Source organism: Chiloscyllium punctatum, chromosome 11 (assembly GCF_047496795.1).
Source record: "Chiloscyllium punctatum isolate Juve2018m chromosome 11, sChiPun1.3, whole genome shotgun sequence".
In the NCBI taxonomy this organism is placed as follows: Eukaryota; Metazoa; Chordata; class Chondrichthyes; order Orectolobiformes; family Hemiscylliidae; genus Chiloscyllium; species Chiloscyllium punctatum.
Window position 1 is genome coordinate 37929732 of NC_092749.1, and position 20460 is coordinate 37950191.

A 20460-nucleotide genomic window follows, 5' to 3' on the forward strand; every position below is an offset into this window, starting at 1 on the left:
GCACCAGGGCCCAGTTTCAATTCCACCCACAGGTGACTGTGCAGAGTTTGCACGCTCCCCCAGTGTCTGCGGGATTCCCTCCAGTCATTCCAGTTTCCTCCCAAAGTCCAAAGATGTGGAGGTTAGGTGGATTGGCTGTGGGAAATGCAGGGTTACAGGAAAACGATAGGGGGTAGGTCTGGTTGGGATGCTCTTTGGAGGGTCAATGTGGACTCATTGGGCCAATTGGCTTACTTCCAAACTGTGGGGATTCTACGATACTCTCCTGCACACTTCAAGTTCCAGAGATTTTACTTCTTCCAGAGATTTTACTTCTTGTAATAATTGACAACTACACATGACCTCTTGCTCAGATTTCCACCTTCCAGCCAATTTTACACTACACATTAGCCTTAAAAAACCCAACTGACAACGAGCCATCTTAATATAAAAATAAGTGGCCATTAAAAAAAAACAATTTTAAGATGTGTTGTTTGTAGTGCCAAAAATCAGAAGTAGAGATTTAGAAGGACACTAACACTGAATTATTAAAATACATGTGAGTACTTCGAAGACTCATCAAGATTTACCTTAGTGGATGGTCCAGAGTTACATATTATACGAATACTGTGAAATTTCGTGATGACATTTCACCCTGAAGCAGAACAGTAGAGGAAAACTGTGGTTTCCTTAAGATATCTTGGGAATTTCTAATGGCTTGAGAACATTTAAAAAGGACTTTAGAAAGTTTGTATCAATTGCAAAGGGATTACTTGCAATTTTCTTGAAAAGCTGATGCAACCTGATGACCATTGACATTAAAGTGGAGCCAATATGAAGGAAATTGTGTGTCCAGACACAAAGGAGAACTAGGGACAAAGGAAAGCTGCAGCTGAGAATGCACATTTTCAAGGAAGTGGGTTGGTGGACAGATGTACATGGACTGTGTGTGCATGTGTGCGAGTGAGTAACTAAGAGATATAAAGCTAAACAGGACACAAGAGCTGAAGACAGGTTACAACATGGTCTGTCAAGCATACAAGTTTACTGATACTGCTTCACTTTTAACTATTTAACAGGGGTCACATGAAGTCGTCTCTGGAAACTAAATTCTATCAAACTGTTATGAATCTAGCTAAGGATGCTCTGCAGATACGTGTCATACAGGAGACTATTGTCTCCAGAAATTTCGGGTGGAATCTAGCTGCCAGTGAAAACAACTCAAGGGCCAAATCAACTGAATGAAAAAGCGAGAGATCCTCTGTACCAGAAGCAAAGTTCAGAAAACTTTGGAGTTGCCTTTGGTGCCACAGGTCTGCAGAGAGCGATGCATTCTTTCTGGTTTTGGAAGATGCATCAGTTATGATTGTTTAAACTAAAATTTATTTTGAACATCATGTGTCTGTCAAATTTATGCCTATGCAATGGTCTAACTCGTGATAAGGTATAAATTACTAAAAGTGACACCTTATTGGTAATTTCATTTGAAAGTTGAGGTAATTTTTTTTGTTTTATCCCATAAATGATCATAACAATGAAAATTCAAGTGCAGTGTAAGATAAAATACATAGGAAAAAAAAACTGACTCCTATCCCATTCTGTATACAGAGCAACATCTTGAGAGATTGCAAATACAATGTTAATACATCATAATCCATTTTAAATGGTTTACAAAATGCACACATTAAAATACCTAAGCACTCCAAAACCAGAGAAACCTACCTGTAGCTGAAATTATTGATATTTTACAGCCATGCTTAAAGCCAGGATCAATCCCCATCAGAATTCGGCCACGTACAGGATTAATCAAAAGAAGCTGTCGAAGGTTTCTCCCAAACATTGCAACAGATTCCTTCTCAGCATCTGTGCTTAAGCGGGACCTTAAAAAAGAAAAGCAAAGTCTAGAACTCACATTTATATTGCGTGTTTACTTATAAATAACAGCTCAATATAATGTCAGTATTTATCACAGAATCAAAACAATGCAGCAGCAAATCTTTCCTCACATCTCTATTTTTTCCCACATTAAGTATTTATCAAATTCTCTTTTGAAAATTGCTATTTAATCTGCTTTTATCATGGTTTCACACAGTGCAGACCAGATCATAAGTCGGTGGCAGAAGACGTTTCCTCATCAATTACCTTAAATAGATATCTGCTTGTTCCCTATTCCAGCTTCTTCATTACTGATTTGAAAAGCCTTCATGAGTTTTGAACTCCTCTGTCAAAATTCCCTACAACTTCTGTGTCATAAAGGACAACAACCTCAGATTCTCCAACCTCTCCAGTACCAGAGATGTTTCTTCCCCAGGTTCATTCTGGCAAATCTCCTCCACTTCATTTCTAAAACCATAATTTCCTTCCCAAAATGCAGCGCCCAAAATTGGTCCCAATACTTCAACTTGGAATAAACTAAGACTCTAAGCTGTACAGCAACAAACCAGAAGTTGTGACACATATTCTGTACAAAACATCTCCTTACAAACTGTGTGCAGCTATACAAAATACATTAATGGTATTCCACAATTACGTGGATTGATCACATACAAAACAAAAAGGAGAGAGAGAGAATGTTGAGCTTAATCAGTGTTTTATGCAGGGTTAGCATTACTTCCTTGCTTTTTTACTCCATGCTTTATAAAGCGAGAAATCTTGTTTCTCTTTTGAGTCTCCTTTCCATGTTTATTGCCAATCCATAACTCTCAACAATAGAACTTAAAACCACAACAGTTTGTCAGAGCTTAATTTTGTCACCTTCATATAAACACTCAAAATTAGTAACTAATAATCATAAATCCTAAAACATGACAGCTCAGCTGAATGCATGGACAGTTTCTGCTCTTGTTCACTCCACAGTGACACCTGCTGGGAAGTGCAAAATCATCTTGGTTGTGATTCATTTCTTCACCATTGGTCAAGTGACACTTAAATAACTAGGATCACATTTGAAAATTAGCACAAGCAAAATACTTATTAGTCGAGATTGCACCATCCTAAAAAAGATTTAAATGTTCTTTGGAAAGAAAAGTAATTGAAAATATTTTGAAAACTGTCTTCACCTGAATTCTCTGCACAGAAGTGGATATATGAGACGTTTATATGAATCTTCAGCAGAATCCTTCAAGAGTTTCATCAATTCAGGCCTTGCAAAGTACCGTGGTCTCCATCTACAATAGGGTTCAAACATATATTTTAGTACAAATGTGATCATTATTTTCTGAGAATGACAAGACAAGAAATTAAACTGCCATCTGTACATCTGCTCAGTGACCAAGGGTATGTGCAGTTCACAGTGGAGTGTCAGGGGTCTCCATCACATATCTAATATTAAAAACAAAGGCATGGAATTGACGATTAGTCTACATGCAGTTTTTGCATCCAAATATGGAATGAACATTTAAGTAACAGAAAATGACCTGTACCATGTTGTAAGCTTGGGAAGACAGAGGTAACTTTGGATCAAAGTCCCCAAAGCTCTAGAGTACCTGGGTTCTCATGTCATTATTGAATGTGCTGTAAACTCATTGATAGACACAGTTTCCTTGGTTAGGAGAAAGTGAAGACTGCAGATGCTGGAGGTCAGAGTCAAAAAGTGTGGTGCTGGAAAAGCACAGCAGGTCAGGCAGCATCTGAGGAGCAGAATCATAAAATACCTGAAAAGTCTATTCCCTTGCTCTTCGGATGCTGCCTGACCTGCTGCGTTTTTCCAGTGCCACATTTCTTGACTCTGATTCCTTTGTTAGTCAACCACTACATTATCACTGATGCATGGGACTCTCAGGATGGGAAAAAAAAACAAATTCAAAAACAGAAACAAAAACAGAAATTGCTGGAAAAGCTCAGCAGGTGTGGCAGCATCTGTGAAGAGAAATCAGAGTTAATGCTTTGGGTCGAGTGGCCCTTCCTTAGAACTGACGTTAACTATGAAAATGTCAATTCATATGCAGAAGATAGGGTGGAGTGGGGAAAGGAGTAAACAATAGATTGGATTGAGCCCAAAAGAGAGAGAAGAACAGTTGGACAGACAAAAGTGTGGATAATGATCTGACTAGGAGGCTGAATAGCTATTAGTACGGACTGTTAATAGCTAACAATAGGTTGTGTGTAATAGCAGACTATGTGATAACAAAGTCTGGTGTGTGGGGGTTGGGGTAAAGACATGGGAGAGCTCAAACCCTGAAGCTGCTGAACTCTATAATTCAGTCCAGAAGGCTGCAGGATCCTCAAGCAGAAAATGAGGTGTTGTTCTTTCAGCTTCAACATAACACTGCAGCAAGCTTGAGAAAGAGATGTTGGTCAGGGAACAGGGTGATGAGTTAAGTGGCAGCCAAATGGAAGCTCAGGGTTTTTTCTGCTGACAAACCAAGGTGTGTTCTGCCAAGCGATCACCCAGTCTATGTTTCCCCAAAGTAGAGGAGACCACATTGTGACCAGCAAATGCAGTAGACTAGTTTGCATGAAGTGCAGGAAAAGCATTGCTTCACCTGGAAAGTATGTTTGGGCCCTTGGATATTGAGGTGGGAGGAGGTAAACAGGCAAGTGTTACACTCTTCTGTGGTCGCAAGGAAAGGTGCAGTGGGGCTGTGGGGGGGGCTGAACAAAGGTATCCCAGACAGAACGACTCCTGTGGAAAGCTGACAAGGGAGGGAAGGGGAATGTGTGTATAATGGTGGCATCTAAAGAAGCTTGGTTGCTTTGGTTTCTCAGTAACTAGTGATTCCTAACTTGCTGCTGATTCACATTTGATGTCACCAGAGATGATACCATATAGCTATACTTAACGTAAAGAAACTGCAGTTACATTCACTAGGACATAATTTTAAAAGGAGATATAGTAGATACACTCTCTACTAATCAGATTTTTTTTCATGAATTTGACTATGGTGCAATACCACAAATGAACACTTAAGTTTGGTAAGTCACAATGTTGCATATATAATTATGAGAACACAATAGAGAAAGTATTAAGCAAGTGTCAGAAAGAGAAAACAAAATGCAATTAAAGATTTCTGACATACAGCCCTAGAAGTTCTTTAAAAACCTGCACTTGCATGAATGTGGATTTAAGCTCCAGTTCATGCCTCTGCAAGTGTAAAGAGATCGGTAAAAACAATGACTGCAGATGCTGAAAACCAGATTCTGGATTAGTGGTGCTGGAAAAGCACAGCAGTTCAGGCAGCAACCGAGGAGCAGTAAAATCGACGTTTCGGGCAAAAGCCCTTTATCAGGAATACAGGCAGAGTGCCTGAAGGGTGGAAAGATAAATGAGAGGAGGGTAGGGGTGGGGAGAAAGTAGTATAGAGTACAATAGGTGAATGGGGGTGGGGATGAAGGTGATATGTCAGGGAGGAGGGTGGGGGAAGGTAACAAAGAGTACAATGGGTGGATGAGGGTGGGATGAAGGTGATAGGTCAGAGAGGAGGGTGGGGTGGATAGGTGGAAAAGAAGATAGGCAGGTTGGACAAGTCATGGGGACAGTGCTGAGCTGGAAGTTTGGAACTGGGTGAGGTGGGAAGGGGAAATGAAGAAACTGTTGAAGTCCACATTGATGCCCCAGGGTTGAAGTGTTCCGAGGTGGAAAGTAAGGCGTTCTTCCTCCGGGTGTCTGGTGGTGAGGGAGCAGCGGTGAAGGAGGCCCAGGACCTCAATGTCCTCGACACAGTGGGAGGGGAGTTGAAATGTTGGGCCACAGGGCGGTGTGGTTGATTGGTGCGGGTTCCCTAAAGCGCTCTGCTAGGAGGCATCCAATCTCCCCAATGTAGAGAAGACCGCGTCGGGAGCAACGGATACAATAAATGATATTGGTGGATGTGCAGGTAAAACTTTGATGGATGTGGAAGGCTCATTTAGGGCCTTGGATAGAGGTGAGGGAGGAGGTGTGGGCGCAGGTTTTACAGTTCCTGCGGTGGCAGGGGAAGGTGCCAAGATGGAAGGGTGGGTTGTAGGGGGGCGTGGACCTGACCAGGTAGTCACGGAGGGAACAGTCTTTGCGGAAGGCGGAAAGGGTGGGTAGAGAAATATATCCCTGGTGGTGGGGTCCGTTTGGAGGTGGCAGAAATGTCGGCGGATGATTTGGTTTATGCGAAGGTTGGTAGGGTGGGAGGTAAGCAACGGGGGTGGGTTCTGTCCTTGTTATGGTTGGAGGGGTGGGGTCTTAGAGCGGAGGTGCAGGATGTGGAAGAGATGTGTTGGAGGGCATCTTTAACCACGTGGGAAGGGAAATTGCGGTCTCTAAAGAAGGAGGCCATCTGTTGTGTTCTGTGCAGGAACTGATCCTCCTGGGAGCAGATATGGCAGAGGCGGAGGAATTGGGGATACGGGATGGCATTTTTGCAGGAGGTAAGGTGGGAAGAGGTGTAATTCAGGTAAGCTGTGGGAGTCGGTGGGTTTGTAAAAAATGTCGGTCATCATTAATGGAGATGGAGAGGTCCAGGAGGGGGAGGGAGGTGTCAGAGATGGTCCAGGTAAATTTAAGGTCAGGCTGGAATGTGTTGGTGAAGTTGATGAATTGCTCAACCTCCTTGCGGGAGCATGAGGTGGCGCCAATGCAGTCATCAATGCAGCGGAGGAAGAGGTGGGGAGTGGTGCCAGTGGAATTACGGAAGATGGACTGTTCTACATAGCCAACAGAGAAACAAGCATAGCTGGGGCCCATACGGGTGCCCATGGCTACCCCTTTGGTCTGGAGGAAATGGGAGGATTCGAAGGAGAAATTGTTAAGCGTGAGGACCAGCTTGGCAAAACGAATGAGTATGTCGGTGGAAGGGTACTGTTGGGGACATCGGGAGAGGAAGAAACGGAGGGCTTGGAGGCCCTGGTCATGGCGGATGGAGGTGTAGAGGGACTGGATATCCATGGTGAAGATGAGGCGTTGGGGGCCGGGGAAACAGGAGTCTTGGAGGAGGTGGAGGGCATGGGTGGTGTCACGAACATATGTGGGGAGTTCCTGGACTAGGGGGGATAGGACAGTGTCCAGGTAGGTAGAAATGAGTTCAGTGGGGCAGAAGCATGCTGAGACAATGGGTCGGCCAGGGTGGTCAGGCTTGTGGATCTTGGGAAGGAGGTAGAACCGGGCAGTGCGGGGTTCCCGGACTATGAGGTTGGAAGCTGTGGGTGGGAGATCTCCTGCGGTGATGAGGTTCTGTGTGGTCTGGGAGATGATGGTTTGGTGATGGGGGGTGGGGTCATGGTCGAGGGAGCGGTAGGAGGTGGTGTCCTCGAGTTGGCGTCTGGCTGCAGCGGTGTAGAAGTCAGTGTGCCAGACTACTACTGTGCCCCCTTTATCTGCTGGCTGGATGGTGAGGTCAGGGTTGGAGCAGAGAGAATGGAGGGCAGCGCATTGTGAGGGTGAGAGGTCGGAGTCGGGGGGGGGGGGGGGGGGGGGGGGGGGGGGCGCGGTGGGAGGTAGACAGGTTGAGGTGGTTAATGTCCCGGCGGCAGTTTAAAAAAATGCCAGCAGAGGAACTGTCAGCTGAGCTAGAAGTTTCTATTCTGAAGTCCCAACACAGAACTTAAGTACAAAATCAAGATACACCCCTCCCCCACCTACTGCAATTCAGTGCAGTGGTGTGGTCATGCTGAACTATCAAGAGCTGCTACCTTTCAGATGAGTCATTGAATCTAGGTGTGCCCGCCCTCTCAGGTGAACATAAAAGACGTCATGGCACAATTTGATGAGGAGTATGGGAATTTATCCCAGCATCCAGGTCAATAGTTATCCCTCAGGCAATATCACAATAACAGGCCAGGGCTTAGAAGACTGCTGTTAGTGAGAACCTGCTGTGCACACATTAATCCTTCCATTGCTTATGACAGTTCCTACACTTTAAAAATACTTCAGCAGATGTAAAGTGCTTTGGGACACCAGTCGTAATGAAAAGCTGTAAATAAATATAATCTCTTATGTCTCTCTAAGTATATTATAAATCGATTCAGACCTGAACAAAATTTATGGCAAAGATATCCAAAAAAAATGATTTGTTGAATTCTTCTCTAGAATCGATAACTTAATACATTTTAAAGGAAGAAAATTAAGAAAGCAGGGGAGATGGTAACATTGTGATAATGTCACCAGGCTAATAGTTCAGAACTCGCAGTTAATGTTCTGGACATGGGCTCAAATTAGAATTCAATGACAATGTGGAATAAAATGCCAGCCTAAATGTCAATCACTACTGATTGTCGTAATGGCACATCTAGCTCACAAATGCCTTTTAAAGGAAGGAAATCAGCCATCTTACACTGGTCTGAACTACATGTGACTCTAGATTCACAGCAGTGGTTGACGTTTAATTAGGGATGGGCAATAAATGGTGGTCTAACCAGTGATGCCACATGCCATGAATGAATAAAAAAAATACAAAATTTCTTGATCTTACTCTACTTCTATTTCTTTTTGGCAACATAGCGGCTTCATTTTGGTGTGGTTTGTGTACCCACATATTTCTTTCACAAAAATGACTCTGTCAATAGCAACCCAATGTAGTGCAAGCCACTATCACACAGACTAGTGGGAAGGGAGAATCAAAGTGTGAAATAATTTGCACACCTACCATGTCAGACATTTGCAGATGCTCAGAAAGAGCTCAGATATACCCGAAGACATTCCCCTATCTAGCATCTTTAACAGAAAGACATAGTGCGCAAAGTACATTTGAATGTGAAGCTTTGTGTATCGACAGACCTTTCATTGACGCACCATCTACAGAAGTCATTTTTCACTCTGTCAGGAATGCTGACCTTCACTGTCAGGATTTTCAATTTTTCCCCTCGGTTAATGGCCAGAATCTAAGTGCAAACATAAACAGCACAGACAGATGACACATAAAATACCCAAAAGACAAACTTATCAAGTCTCCTTACATGTAAGCACTTGTTTGATGTTTTATAGTAAATCATACAGAGTATAATTAACTATGAAAGGTACTTTTATGGATAGTTAAGGTCAGAAACATAGACTTGATAGAAATAGAATAGGAAACATTGCAAATACAAAAAGATTAAGTCAGCTAGTTCTAAGTCAGCTAAATATATTTTAACAGTAGACACAACACAACATCATGTGATGAATTCCACAAATTTCTTCTTTAATTACAATTACAATTAACTGACCAAATACCAGGCCTAGTGAAATGCTGTTTTTGAGTGAACTGGAGTTATGTATCGCCAATTCCTTTATCTAATCATCACAAATATGTAAAATCTTTTTGTTTAACAGGAGACAATACTGCAGTGCTTTTCTTCAGAAAGCATTCCCACTGTCCAAAGCAGACAACCAAGTTCCATTCTTTCAAGCCTATTTGGTTACTTTCATATCTAACAAAAAAAGTAGTTTCTCAAATTGTTTTTTTAAAAAAGCTAACATTTTACAATAGCACACCCACAAATGACCTGCCCTTTTGGATTTTTGTTTTTGCCTTTCGTCAGATTTGGCAATCAGCCTGTTTACGCAGTCACTCTAATATGTTGCCAAAGAAACTAGGTCAAGCTGCAAGGAGATTTAGAATCCATAGCTACAATTCCCAATGCTGGTTCAATTGAAACATAATGATCCTGGGGCAAAAACTAATTCTGTTAGGTGATGATAAACATTCAGCCTTTAATAAGGATTGTTTTTTTGAAAGCCTATTTTAATATAACAATTTTGGCAGTCTATGGTAAAGCATTATTTGCAATTTAGCTAATAAATTATATAGAATTTGAAGCATAGAAACAGATCATTCATGCCAACACATGCTTGCCAGAATATCTACTCCACAAGAACCGCCTCTTCTGTCACCCAAATGATAGACATTTGCATTGATTAAAAACAAAACACAAAAATTGTAATCTACAGGAGATTATTTGTCAATATATCCACATTGTTGCTTACCACCGCCTTCTGAAGGGCAATTAGGGATGAGCAACAACTGCTGGCCTAGCCAGCGATACTTACACACCCATGAAACATAACAAAAGCAATACATCACAATTGTTATCGGCTCTGTGAATACCAATGCACATTGAAAAGGCAGATTGTACAGACAGATAATGTTTGTAGACATGTCAGCTCAATATCCAAACCAACTCTGAATATTTCAAACATTAATATTAGAAAAATACCGGGGAACTAGCTCACGATTCTCATCTAATCTCAAAGGCCTGATTTGCAAATACCTCTTCTATCAAGGGTACCATCTGAACTTGTCACCACCGTCGGGTATACATTGCTTAATACATTTATTCACCTAACCTCATATTCGATACATCTACACTAATAAAGGCTCATCATTTCTTCTCTGATTTGAAGACTAACTGAAGTTCGGAATTTCTGCCACGAGTCATCATGTGACTGACCAGACCAATTTCCAACCTGCAGCTTACAGATAAGATGTCCCATGAGACGATGGGATCTGCGGACCATTTTCTTTGCTTCCCTGTCACTGCTGTCTTGCCATTAAGGTGATTACAGTATAGCGAGATGTCATTCTGTGTGATTGGTAGCAGATTCCACCCTGTGAACATATTCAAAGACTGAGCCTCTATGCAAATAAAAGGTGGAGACTGATGGATTTCTGATGACCAGTGGCCTACAAGATATGGAAATGTGTTGAATAAAAAGGCATTGAAGTGTTCAATCATCCACAGTCATAATCAACGGCAGAGAAGATTGAATGGGAAGTGATCGACAATCTCCAGATTCTTCTTTCAATATATATAGGTGAAATGTTTAACAGGTTGATTAAAGCTTTTGTCTTGGCAAAACTGGTCGAGTATTTTACATAATGAATTGAAAATATCAAGAGACTGACTTACAAATCTGAAGGAGTAGCAGCAACACAGTCATTGTCCACCAACTGTAGATAAAATATACTTATGATGATCAGCATAGCTTTCATACAGAGGAAACTAATGTTAAAGAGTTTGCCACCTCCATGGCAGTAATATTGACAATAGAGGCTCATCATCCCTCAATTCAAAGATGACATCTACTGAGCATTGAGTTTCTGCCATGGGTCTCCATGAGACTGAAGGGCCTGTTGTTGTTTACAGATTTTGGGGAGGGCATAGAATGCAGTGGATTCCAAACTGCAGATCGTGCTTTCATTTCTTTTGCCTTTTCTACTGCCAATATACCTCATCAGTAAGATTGGATTAGATTCTCTACAGTGTGGAAACAGACCCTTTGGCCCAACAAGTCCACACCGGCCCTCCGAAGAACAACCCATCCAGACCCATTCCCCTATATTTACCCCTGACTAATGCACCTAACACTTCGGGCAATTTAGCATGGCCAATTCACCTAACCTGCACACCTTTTAGACTTTGGGAGGAAACCGGTGTACCCGGAGGAAACCCACGCAGACACTGGGAGAATGTGCAAACTCCACACAGACAGTTGCCCGAGGCAGGAATTGAACCTGGGTCCCTGGCACTGTGAGGCAGCAGTGTTAACCACTGAGCCACCGTGCCACCCTTGATGTTTGAAATCAATGCATGGTACAACTTGATAGACAAGTTGTGCTGTCTTGAATTGGCAGTAAGCCATTAATATCAATTCCGTCACACTTCAAGAAGTGCTTCAGCCTGTCTTTGAAGCATTTTTTTTGTCTTCTCAGGAACACTGGCCACTTGAGTTGAGGAACCTAATGTACTTATTGTTAGAGGTGAAGGTCAAGGGTATGGTAGTGATCAAGTTAAAAAAGTTGGGAAGCGAAGTCAGATTCCAAGATGATCCTGGAACAGTGAAAAGTTCTGACAAAGTAGAACAGGATTTATTAGCATTCTATGTTATACAATGAGATCTGGCAATGATTAGCAAAACCTGTTGCCTGTCATAAATGTTTAAGTCTATTTCTTTTGGATGTAATGGAGTAGATAAGACCTTACCCATGGAGTGAGCATGTATAAAGTTTCAAACGGAACAGAGGCTGAAAAAGGCAGTGAGAATATGATCGAGATGATCAGCAAATGCAGAAATACCATGGAAAATGGAGACCGAAGGGCAGACTTTTAGGAATTTGCTATAATTTTACACCAACATTCACATATCTGCCTAGATAAAGCAACCTCATTAAAACCTGGAGACAACTAAAACACACCACACAATCATTTAACCCATCAACTACTCGAAAACAATTTTTACCAATGCTGTCATTCATAAAGTTACAAATTTTTGGCATCTATGGAAAATTTGAGAAACTCAGTTTACAGATTTGCATCAGATTGTATTTTTCACCTCTATGTTCTACTGGTACCTGGCACAATTTGAAGTGCATAACACAAAACTATGCCATGATACCTACACTGCAAATTGCCAAGACACAGATGGTAGAACATTTAAAAATGTTTAAATGAGACTTCAACAGGAGAAAAACACTTTCATATGGACTCTTCAGCTGATTCCTCCAAGAAGGAAATCATGGTTTTTATAATTCCTGCTTTCTTGCTTAAGGTAGGTATAGAGAAAACAACAGAGAGCATCACTGAGACTAGTATTTTTGGGGCACTGAAAAAGTAGTGTATTGCTAAACTACAAAGAATTGCGGATGTTGGAGATCTGACAGAAAAATAGAAATTGCTGGCAAGGTCTGGAAAGTGTCACCGGTTCAAAATGTTAACACTGCTTTCTTCCCACAGATGCTTCCAGATCTGCTGAGTTTCACCAGCTATTTCTGGTTTTGTGCAAAATACAATGCTTCGTTTGGAACCTCAGTTGGTCAAAAACCAGGAAGTTCGGTTTTACAATAATATTCATGAGCCCAAATGCAAGGAGGGAATGCTCATACATTGAACTGTCATTAGTTGAATGAGTTTCAGATCCATGAGTTGCCTTGTTAAGTATGTCAGGCCTTATTTTGATCAATACAGATAAAACAAAATTTCCATAATTTTATGAACAAAAAGAGTGCCCTTCGGCACTCTCAGTAATCAACAATGTAATTCTATCAGAAAATAACCTGACCAGTTTAACCTGCCAAGATGAGAATCTAGAAAGAGAAAGTTACATATGCCTTGCAAAATTCCTAAGATCTATGTCTAAGCAAGAATAATTTTGCTTCAGGTGTCACCTTCATAGCAGCTGATAATTTTTTAAAAGATTGATATCAATTGTATGCATGTAGGAGGATGCATCATCATAATCATCCTCCAGGGGACAATACTGGAAGTGAGAGAATACATCAGAATGTGGTAAAATCTGCTTTAATTAGGATCAATTCTAATTTTGTTGATTACTTGGTTTAAAAACAGAGGTTATACAGTGTAAAAGTACCAAGTTTTTTTTAAAAAATTCATTAAAAAGGAAACATATGGTTTAAATAAGCATAACTCACATGATGTATTTAAAAGTCTGATGAGTAGCTTTTTCACAAAATTGGGTTTTTACTGCCACAGCACACGTATCTATGCCCAAGTTATCAAAATTATACATATTAAGCTGAGCCCGCTATGTTTTGACAAAGACAAATTGCTTAATACAGTGGAAATCCAATATAGCATGAGTTCTCGGGTCCAAAAGTAAAACCACATTATAGCTGGAAGATCAATTGCTGCAGTGTATTTCTTTTCAGGAGTAAACAATTTCTGATTTTGTTAATTTCAGCCCCTTGTGTTGACATTTTCATATTTAGTCAGAACGTTGTTCTTTTTAAAAAAGGTGCGTTGGATGGGATCAGAAATTTATGGAGAAAAATATATTTCCTGTCAGTAGAGACAAAATCTTCCCAGTTTCAGTTGAGCCAAGTTAACATGTTGTGGAAACTTCTTGAAATACTGCAAGTTTCAGGCCCATCTATCTGCTTCAATTATCAGTCACAATTACAGCAGAAGATTCCTGGAAACTCTGCAAATCATGCAACACTCTTAATGCTATGGTATTTCTCAGAGTTGCATGGATCTTCTGTCAAAGTTCAGCAGATAATCAGGAGATTATCCATTTACAAGGGCTGATTATTCCAATTGCACACAAGCTATTACAATATTTACAGGTAATTCAAATGAACATATAGTTGAGGTGAGCTTGTCATTTGTATCAGATTTTTTTTTGGGACCCGTGAGACTTCCATGTTATAAGTCTTGGGTATAGGTCATCTTTACATTGTACTTCTACTGTTCACCAAACCTAACTGAATGTATGACGACAGGGACATGATTTAGGACCGAATTGAAGAGAAACTTCTTCAGCCAAAGAGTTGTGAATCTATAGAATTCCCTGCCTAGTGAAGCAGTTAAAGATACCTCAGTGAAGAGCTGCATTAGGACTCTGTTCAGAAGAGCGGCAACACACTGCAGCACCCCAGAACTGCTAAGACTGGAAGAAGAACTCCTGTACAAAGTCTTTGACAAAAACAGATGCCTCCACAGCTTTGTCTGCAGATGCCTGACAGACAAGCAACACCAAGACGACAAGACACGCCCAATTACACTGGCCTCTCTCCCATACATTAAAAAGAATTTGGAACTGACAACCAGACTGCTCCGACCACTAGGGATCTTGACCGCACACAAACCAACAAACACTCTCAGACAGCGGTTCACCAGAATAGAGGATCCGATACCCACAACATGCAGGACGAATGTAATTTGCAAAATCTCTTGCAGCTACTGCACTAAACACTATGTAGGACAAACATGCAGACAACTAGTGACCAAGCGACACGACCAACACTACCTGGCATCCATGCACACGGAAATCAAGAACCATGGGTTTGACCGGGACAACACAACGTTACTAGGTCAGGCTAAACAAAGAACAGCAAGGGAATTCCTAGAAGCATGATACTCATCCTTGGACTCCATAAACAAACACATTGACCTGGATCCAATACGCAAACCGCTGCAATGGCAAACCAGAACTGGCACCAATGGAAACAGCTCAAACAGAACCATATAAATTCAAAGTAGAATAGTCCAGCAGCGCTTCACAAGAGGCAACACACATGGATGATATCACCTAGAAAGGGGACAATATGTCTGCCAACAAACCTACCAGCTCAGCGAACAGATCAACAATTAATTCTACCTCGTTGAATGTTTTTAATGCAAAGACAGATAGATTTTTGAACAGTAAAGGAATTAAGTAAAGGCAGATAAGTGGAACTGAGTCTATGAAAGGATCAGCCATGAACTTACTGAATGGCAGAGCAGGCTCAATAGGCCAGATGGCCTAATCCCTCGCCCATTACTTCTTTTCTTATGTAATACTTATTTCCGAGAAACAACTGACATCAATGTAGACTTTTTATTATAGAAGAAAATAATGAACATTTTAAATTTCAGCATTTGGTATGCTTTCCTTTATTGGTCAGAGTATCGAGTACAGGAGTTGGGAGGTCATGCTGCTGCTGTACAATACATTGGTTAGGACGTTGCTGGAATATTGCGTGCAATTCTAGTCTCTGAATTCTAGTCTATCAGAAGGATGTTATGAAACTTAAAAGATTTACAAGGGTGTTGCCAAAGTTGGAGGATTTGGCCAATGGGAGAGGTTGAATAGGCTGGGGCTGTTTTCCCTGGAATGTTGGAGGATGAGGGGTGACCTTATGGAAGGTTATAAAATCACGAGAGGCGTGGATAGGATAAATAGACAAAGTCTCTTCCCTGGGGTGGGGGGAGTCCAGAACTAGAGGGCATAGGTTTAGAGTGTGAGGGGAAAGAAATAAAAGGGACCTAAATGGCAACTTTTTCACACAGAGGGTGGTACGTGTATGAAATGAACTGCCAGCGGAAGTGGTGGAGGCCAGTACAATTGCAACATTTAAAAGGCATCTGGATGGGTATATCAATAGGAAGGGTTTGGAGGTTTATGGGTCAGGAGCTGGCAGGTGGATTTAGATTGGGTTGGGATTTCTGATTAGCATGAACGATTTGGACCAAAGGGTCTGTTTCCGTGCTGTACATCTCTACGACTCTAGGTTTCAAGGCAAGCAAATGCATTTGATCTTCAATTATGTTTTCAGTATTATGCCTCTAAACGTACAAATCTACCTGCCACAAATCCATGCTAAATTTATAATAATTTTCAAATGGCTAATAAATTGAACATCTTTTGGAAATGGAAAATCTTTATCCAGAAAGAGGTTAAACTGACGGTGCATTTTTTTCCTTAAAGAGACTTTACTGTTTCTTCAACAGTAAATTACACTGTCCATAATACAGTAGATTCTACAGTCCTTAATTCTATTTATACTATTATATTGCACTGAAGACAAAAATACTGTCCTAAATTCTGCCATTTCCCATTGCAATACATATATTTTCATCAGCGTTCACTCACATGGGGTACTGTTCAGAGTGCCAAATCTATATAGTCATAACGTTACAGAGCAATACTACATATTAAATGTTGTCTTACCAATTCAACTCTTTGCTCCTAAATTTAAGAAAGCAGTTCAGATTTGCTTTTAAGCTCCAACAATTTCTTAAATTTCATTACTTTGAATTCATCATATTTATAATCTAAAGACATTTCCTTGGCATTAAAAGACATGCTATGGATCAATATTTGGAATCTATAATTCACGACAGAGTGACTGAACATTTTGAGTGGAGTATTTTAAGGGGGGGGGGGGGGGGGGGAAAAAAGAGTGGTGAGCAGCTTACCAGGAGTAAGCAATGGGGCACAGGTTTCTCGCACAGAGTCTGTCCCTGTTGCTCAGAATGGAAGGAGGGAGAAGAGCAGAGCATTAGTCATTGGGAACTCCATAGTTAGGGATACATGCAGGAGGTTCTGTGGGAATGAGAGAGACTCAGTTGGTGTGTCACCTCCCAGGTACCAGGGTTCGTAATATCTCTGACCGTGTTTTTGGGATCCTTGCGGGGGAGGGGAAGCAGCCCCGAGTCGTGTCCACATAGGCACCAGCGACATAGGTAGGAAGACAGATGGGAATTTAAGGCAGAAATTCAGGGAGCTAGGGTGGAAGCTTCAAGCTAGAATAAACAGAGTTGTTATCTCTGGTTTGTTACCCATGCCAAGTGCTAGCGAGACAAGGGATCGGGAGAGAGAGGAGTTGAACACATGGCTACAGGGAAGGTACAAGAAGGAAGGTTTTGAATTCCTGAATAATTGGGACTCTTTCTGGGGTAGGTTGGACCTCTAAAACAGGATGGTCTTCACCTGAATCAGAGGGGTAATAATTTCCTGCAGGGGAAATTTGCTAATGCGCTTCGGGTGGGTTTAAACTAATTCAGCAGGGGGATGGGAACCTAAATTGTAGTTCGAGCATAGAGGAGTTGAGAGTAGGGAGGTCCAAAATAAGATTTCAGGGTCGCAAGAGGGTACCAGCAAGCAAAAGGTTAGTTTGAAGTGTGTCTAATTCAACACCAGGAGCATCTGGAATAAAGTGGTGAACTTGGGTCAGTAGCTAGGATTTCGATGTTGTGGCTATTTCAGAGACATGGGTAGAGCAGGGACAGGAATGGTTGTTGCTGGTTCCGGGATTTAGATGTTTCAGCAAGAACAGAGAAAATGATAAAAGAGCTAAGAGTTTGGCATTGTTAATCAAGGGAGGTATTATGGCTGCAGAAAGAACGTTTGAGGACTTGTCAGCTGAGGTAGTATGGGCTGAGATTAGAAACAGGAAAGGAGAGGTCACCCTGTTGGGAGTTTTCTATAGCCCTCTAAATAGTCCCAGAGATGCAGGGGAAAGGATAGCAAAAATGACTCTCGACAGGAGCGAGAGTGACAGGGTAGTTGTTTAGGGGCACTTTAACTTCCCAAACTTTGACTGGGAATTCTATAGTTCAAATACTTCAGATGGGCCAACAAGGGGCGAAGCCACATTGGATATGGTACTGGGTAGTGAACCCGGCCAGGTGTCAGATTTGGAGGTAGGTGAGCACTTTGGTGATAGTGACCACAATTCAATTATGTTTACTTTAGCAATGGAAAGGGATAGGTATACACCAGAGGACAAGAGCAACAGCTGGGGAAAGGCAAGTTCCATGCAATCAGACAAGATTTAGGATGCATAGGATGGTGAAGGAAACTGCAGGGCATGGGCACAATGGAAATGTGAAATTTATTCAAGGAACAGCTACTGGATGTCCTTGATAAGTATGTACCTGTCAGACAGGGAGGAAATTGTCGAGTTCAGGAGCCGTGGTTTACTGAGGAAGTTGAATCTCTTGTCAAGAGGAAGATGACAAGTTAGTTAGGATGAGATATGAAGGCTCAGTTAGGGCGATTGAGAGTTACAAGGTAGCCAGGAAAGTCCGAAAGAGCGAGCTAAGATGAGCAAGGAGGGGACATGAGAAGTTGTTGGCAGAGAGGATCAGGGAAAACGCTAAAGCTTTCTATAGGTATATAAGGGATAAAAGACTGACTACAGTAAGGTTAGGGCCAATCATGGACAGTAGTGGGAAGTTGTGTGTGGAGTCAGAGGAGATAGGGGAAGTACTAAATGAACATTTTTCGTCAGTATTCACACTAGAAAAAGACAACGTTGTTGAGGAGAATACTGAGAAACAGGTTATTAGACTAGGCAGGATTAAGGTTCACAAGGAGGTTGTGTTAAAAATTCGGGAATGTGTGAAAATAGATAAATCCCCTGGGCCGGATGGGATTTGTCCTAGGATTCTCTGGGAAGTGAGGGAGGAGAATGCCAAACCCTTGGCTTTGATTTTTATGTCGTTATTGACTCCAAGAATAGTACTAGAAGACAGGAAGATAGCAAGTGTTGTTCCCTTATTCAAGAAGGGGAGTAGAGACAGCCTTGGTAATCATAGACCAGTCAGCCTTACTTCAGTTGTGGGTAAGGTGTTGGAAAAGGTTATAAGAGATAGGATTTATAATCATCTAGAAAGGAATAAGTTGATTAGCGATAGTCAACATGGTTTCGTGAAGGGTATGTCATGCCTCACAAACTTTATTGAGTTCTCTGAGAAGGTGACCAAACAGGAGGATGAGGGTAAAGCTGTTAATGTGGTGCATATGGATTTTAGTAAGGCATTTGATAAGGTTCCTCATGATAGGCTATTGCACAAATTATGGAGGTATGGGATTGAGGACGATTTAGCAGTTTGAATCAGAATTGGCTAGCTGAAAGAACACAGAGGGTGGTGGGTGATGGGAAATGTTCATTCTGAAGTTCAGCTTCTAGTGTGATAGTAAGGATTTGTTTTGGGTCCACTACTGTTTGTCATTTTTATAAACGACCTAGATGAGGGTGTAGAAGGATGGGTTAGTAAATCTGGCAACTAATTCATTACCTATGCCAATACATTACAGACACCATGTGTCTTAACTCTGCCCACTAACCTCTTATGTAAGACCTTATTAAAAGCCTCCTGATGTTGGCGTAGTGATAATGTCATTGGAGTAGTGATTCAGCATCTCAGCCTAATGCACTAAGGACATGAAGCGGTCAGCCATGACCTCAGTGAATGTCAGAGCAGGCTTGAAAAGCAAAACCGCTGCCGCTAATTCGTTTGTTTGAATGACGTGGGTTTAAATCCCACTATAACAGCTAAATGAATTCAAATTTAATTCATAAAATCAGGAATGGAAAGCTAGTCTCATTAATGATGACCACAAATCTATCAGTTGTTGTACAAATCATCTGGTTTACAAAGTGTAGGAAATCTACTGCCCTTATTTGGTCTGACCTACACGTGACTCTAGACAGCGAGGTGGTTAACTCTTAACTGCCCTATACATTCAGTTCAACAGCCAATTCAGGAAAGTTAACAGATAAAATAAAGACAATTCTGAGCAATACGTTTTAGCAATAATCTACTAGATTTGAAGACAAGCAATGCAGATTTACAGCAATGCTACCAGCGTGTTAACATTACCTTGAGGGGAAGTTACTTAAGTGGGCTTTTATTCACAGGAAACAGAAGGATAAGGATGATTTGATTGGGTTTTCTCAATCTTGATAGCAACGGTTAGGGTCACAAGATTAAAAGTTTCCACCGACACAGTTTAGTACAAGGAGAAATAATACAACCAGAGCCAACCATTCAGGAATAATGTTAGGAAATACGTATTTAAACAAAAAGGTGGTAGAAGTATGAAAGTCACTCACATAAAAGCCAACAGCTGCCAGCTCAAGTAGTAACTTTTAAATGTGATTTTTGAGAGTTGTTATTTTTGCTATTTAAGGGTTAGGAGGCAAGGCAGTTGGAATACAAATTAGCCATGCTCTCACTGAATAGAAGAACAGGCACTAGGATTCAAAAGAAGTAGGCTAGATAGAATATGTTTCTCAAATTTTCTAAAAGTACACAGTTGAAGAAAACTATATTGCAGTCAATTAAATTAAGTCAACAATGATGTAATTTGGCCATGCAGAATTTCTTAATTGCAAGAACTTATGACACTTTAAAAGGAAATAGTTGCAAATTCATTATTAGAATGATTGATTCTTTCATTACCTTTACTTATAGATTTGACACCCACAGCTGTGAATCCACTTGTCATAGACTGGTGATAAATCATATCTAACCTTCAATCAGCTGCTACATTTGTCACCTTGTACAAGTGGAGTATCTCACCTTGAA

The 20460-nt window shown here is 41.2% G+C and overlaps 1 protein-coding gene across 2 annotated transcripts in view; it reads right to left on the reverse strand.

Annotated features, from left to right (window-relative positions):
• The window catches only part of srbd1 (S1 RNA binding domain 1), a 272374-nt gene that overhangs the window by 200201 nt on the left and 51713 nt on the right, over nucleotides 1-20460 (reverse strand). For both annotated transcript variants that reach the window (XM_072580647.1, XM_072580646.1), the window contains exons 10-12: nucleotides 8663-8766; nucleotides 3039-3146; nucleotides 1702-1859 (exon numbers count right to left, since the gene is read on the reverse strand). In XM_072580647.1, the coding sequence (XP_072436748.1) occupies nucleotides 1702-1859; nucleotides 3039-3146; nucleotides 8663-8766 (370 nt within the window). The remainder of the gene's footprint in view (nucleotides 1-1701; nucleotides 1860-3038; nucleotides 3147-8662; nucleotides 8767-20460) is intronic.